Consider the following 4,572-nt stretch of genomic DNA (forward strand, 5'->3'; position numbering starts at 1 on the left):
AAGTAATAGAATGCAGTCATAGGTTGGATTCACACTAGAGAACTATTATCCGTATCAGGAGTTAACCGTCTTTGCATCCGGAACATACATTGGAATCGGGCACACCAACGTGAGTATTACAGGTACACAATATTACATGGCGGACTGCCATACTGTAATATTACATTATCTGGGCTATGTTCTCACACACACACAGACACACGCACACACCCACACCAGCTGACAGTTAGAAGGATCCAGTAACAGATATGCTCAACCGTGCGTTCATACTAGGAAATACCTGATCCAGCTATCAAGATAATAGGATCACTGGCCAGTAGGAAACTAAAAATTGGAATTGCGTACATGTGATTGGTTAATAATGAGTGCAACAGACTGATAGCGCTCGCTAACCGTTAGTGAATCCAGATCCTGATAACGGTTAAAGCTAATCCATTGGCCGTTCCCACTCTGGTATTAACGGTTAACTCCTGATACGGATAATAGATCTCTAGTGTGAATCCAACCTATGACTGCATTCTATTATTTTAAATTGTTTTTATATTACAAAAGAAAACAATAATGTTAGAAAAACTTTCCTTGAGAAACATTGATTTCATAAAACGATTTTCTTGCTAGCATCTAAGGGAATATCCAAGGAATTGTCTAGAGATGGTAATGAAGAGTGTAAAACAGTACTGGAGCAGCGAGGTGATTAGTGAAGTGTGGAATTTAGTACCTAATTATGCTCTTATAAAAAAACTGAAAAAATTAAGCAATGCTGAAATATTGTTAATAATATTTTTTTTTCACATCTATAAAACAAATATACAGATCTAACCCACTGGCACTTTCTCTGATACAACTATACTGAAATGCTCACACATATAGTGGAGCTACAGTGCTTGATAAGCTTGTAGGTCGCAGCCTGGAAATAAAAGTAAATAATATTCAAATTAGGATAGCAATTACTTCACTGTAACATTATTAGGCCTAAGTATATTGTTACTTAAAAATATTTTTTATTTTACAGGATTTTATTCCCAGATGGCTACCAGCAAGTTGAATCAGTTTCTGGAAAATGTTGATGAAAAGGTGTTAGAGTGTACCATCTGCTTTAACAAACTTAAGAATCCGAAATCCCTCACCTGCCTACATAGCTTTTGTTTGGCATGTCTAGAAGACTGGGTTAAGGTGAATGGTGAACTGACTTGTCCAACATGCTCAAAATCATGTCCCATTCCAAAGGGCGGGCTTCAGAAGCTTCCACCAAATACCATTCTAAATAATTTATTAGAAACTATGGAACAAATTTCAGAAAAAGATCAGATGAAATGTGTTTGTGGAAAGGAAGGACAGGTAAAATACTACTGCCAGGATTGCAAACAGTACTTGTGCTCTACTTGTAGTGATCATCATACAAATTATACACTCTTTGCAAATCACAAGTTACATTTAATCGAGGAAGTGCAATCAATGAGCCCCACTCAGATAACTTTGTTACATCCACCTCTGTGTTCACATCACAGTAAACCTTTGGAGTTCTACTGCACAGATTGTAATATTCCAATCTGTGTGAACTGTATTATGGACCACAAGGAATGGGAAGGAAAACACAAACCAATCAACATTTCAGACGCATTCCAAACATTTAAAGAAACTTCAGCCACCTTGGAAAAATCTGCCCAACACTTCATAAACAAATTAGAACGCGGTCTCAAAGCTGTTATCCACAATGCTACAAAATTACAACAAAATAAAGACACATGTTTAATAGATATAGACAATCATGTAGAAGAAATATTCAAAAAAGTAAAAGAGAATAGAGACAAAATGAAAAATGAAGTAGAGACAATCTACAAAAGGAAAAAGAAGGTAAATGATGTACAAATGGATGAATTTAAAGCAATATTATCCGATATAAAAACAAAACTGTCTTTTCTTAATCAATTATTGAAGAGTGATGAAGGCACTGACCAAAATCTCTCAAATTCAGGAAGATGAAAATGGAGATTATTTTGTGACAGAAAAATGCACAAGTCCAGGAGTTTGTAAACTAGATGTGAGTGCTGATGATGAACCAATTAACCAATCACCAATGACGATCAAAGTAGAAGAGGGAAGATTAGTAAATACTATTAAAATAAATGCAACATATATTATAGATGTAGTTAAGTGTGAAGATGACTCCTTACTGGTTTCATGTCTGACAAATGAAATGCTCAAGTACAAGCAATCAGGAGAATATATTGGTAAGGTTACACTACCACAAGGTGTGCAAGTTCTCAGAATGTACAAAATGAAGAATGGTAACATAGCATTCAGTGATTTCAATAATAAACCTATCAGAATATGCAATATGAATGGTCAGCTGATTAAAACAATTAGTGTGGGAGTACAGAATACACCACGGAGAATTCATGTGGATGAGACATCAAATGTTTTGTATGCAGCAGGTTGGTCCAATAGCTGTGTGTACATGTTTGACATGAATAATGGCAAGACCATCAAAACAATAGGGTCATATGGTACAAAAGAAGGTCAAATGAGTTTTGTCAGTGATGTTACTCTTACTAACCAAGGACACCTTCTTGTATTGGAGAGTGAATATTTAGGTATTGGAACAAGTAGATTACAGTTATTTAATAATGAGGGAAGGTTTATAAAAGTCCTTGTTGAAGCAGGTGATGAGGATGGTAAGGTAAATTTTCCAAGTACAGTAGTAGTTGATGAGGATGACAACATTATTATATCAAGTCAACACAAACTACAGCTATTCAGTAGTGATGGAACTTTCATAAAAAGAATTGATAAACCAGAAGATGGAATCAACAATCCAGAAGGATTATCCATCATTTCATATCATCCAAGGAGACTTGCAGTAGCAAATCGTGGTGACAAAACAGTAAAAATATTCAATTATTAAATACTGACAGTCCACTTGCTTCACTTGTGTGTTTTCAACAATTCAAATTTATAAGTGTAGGAATATCTACATATCCATTATTTCATATCATCCACATAGAGTTAAGTTATTAATCTTAAACTTAAAATAATTATTGAATAAAATAATATCAAAATATGAAGTTGGCATAATGTTTATAAACTTGTTAAAATATTTCATTATTGAATATGATATACATAGAGCTGAAGTTGTGGGTTTTTTTATAAACTGTTAAAATATTAATTATTCTACATAATTGATATCTATAGAGTTGAAGTTATTAAACTGAAAACATTAATACTGTAATCTACCAACCTCAACTGTTTATAGTGTAGTTCTCATCAAATTTGAATCACACACTATTGATCTTATGATTTTATATTTTTGTAGTAGTGTAAGTTTTTAATCATATAATGCATATACATGTTACTTTCTTGCATATTGATGTTAAAAATGTTACTTTTCAATCTATTGGGGCTTTTTGTACAGCCTATCCAGGGGCGTACGGTGAAAAATCTAAGGGGGGGGGTCAAAACGAAAGCGCAGGGGGCAAGCTGAACTCGGAGCAATTTAGCGAAGCTTTCATAATTCACGGGGTGCGTTATTTGTGAGTGAAGCAAGCATATTTAAAGGGTACTTTCTTTAAAATGGGGGGTCGACAGCACCCATCGACCCCCCCCCCCACGGTACGCACCTGCTATCAACTTGTATTTCTTTGATTTTCATAAATTTTGATATTTGCAAGTTTGTTTATTCTTTCTTTAGTACCTGTATATTTTTTCTGGTTTTTCTGTATAAAAAAAACCTAACAAGCACACAACAGAGTGTATATTAAATGAATAAGATGCACTGAGTCAGATTGATTATTTTGGTGTATATTTAATTTTTCTTATAAACTTGAATCTGCGTAAATAATCTGACTCAAAGTAGTAAGACAGGGATATATTTAAAAGGGGGTTTGTAAGCATTTTATTATTTCTTCATCATAAAAAGGAATATACTGTATATGATTTAGGTAGTTAAGTTTGGCTTCTTTTTGCATTCATCATGAATTTTAATCTGTATACAACCTAATAAATTTATAGATTTTCATGTACACTTTGACAATAAATTATCTGAATCTGATATGTATGTACAGTATAATTGTTATTACTATATATGATTAACAGTGTAAAAGGTTTCTTAACCCATTATAGAGGGCAGAAATTTGTATGTCGTCACTCATTACATAATGATAGCGTGGGTCAGTAGCGTCTAAAAAATTAGCACGAATCAGTGGCCTCCTGAATGTGATCGGGATCAGACGTGTGTTTGACCACTCACTTATTATGTGATTCAAGTACATTTATGGTATGTTTTATTTTACCTTTTATATTTATAGTGTTATAAGATTAGTTACTTAGTGTATTAATTACCGCCTTTAATGCATTGAAAGTCTCTTGTTATATGAATACAGCCTAAGTAAGGTGAAGTTTAACAAGATACAACTGCATTGTATATTCCTTTGTTCTAACTGCTTGTTCTTGATCCTTTGGTGTAAACAAGTTACAGTATTAGGTATTTAAATTTACTATGCTAAAGTATTAGTTGTAGTGGTAAGTTGGTAACAACTGCCCAATTTAACCTAAGTTATGACATAGCATGAGTAA

General features: G+C 33.6%; 1 protein-coding gene across 1 annotated transcript in view; it reads left to right on the plus strand.

Moving 5' to 3' along the window:
* The window catches only part of LOC117116206, a gene marked incomplete at its 3' end in the record, with an annotated part of 8,974 nt that extends 6,090 nt beyond the window's left edge, over positions 1-2,884 (plus strand). The window contains exons 6-8 of the mRNA XM_033260199.1: positions 1,013-1,791; positions 1,976-2,288; positions 2,436-2,884. Coding sequence (XP_033116090.1) covers positions 1,013-1,791; positions 1,976-2,288; positions 2,436-2,884 — 1,541 coding nt within the window. The remainder of the gene's footprint in view (positions 1-1,012; positions 1,792-1,975; positions 2,289-2,435) is intronic.
* Positions 2,885-4,572: the final 1,688 nt, after the last annotated feature.

Source organism: Anneissia japonica, unplaced genomic scaffold, assembly GCF_011630105.1.
Source record: "Anneissia japonica isolate Jap-2015-1 unplaced genomic scaffold, ASM1163010v1 scaffold8248_len14035_cov133, whole genome shotgun sequence".
Lineage (NCBI taxonomy): Eukaryota > Metazoa > Echinodermata > Crinoidea > Comatulida > Comatulidae > Anneissia > Anneissia japonica.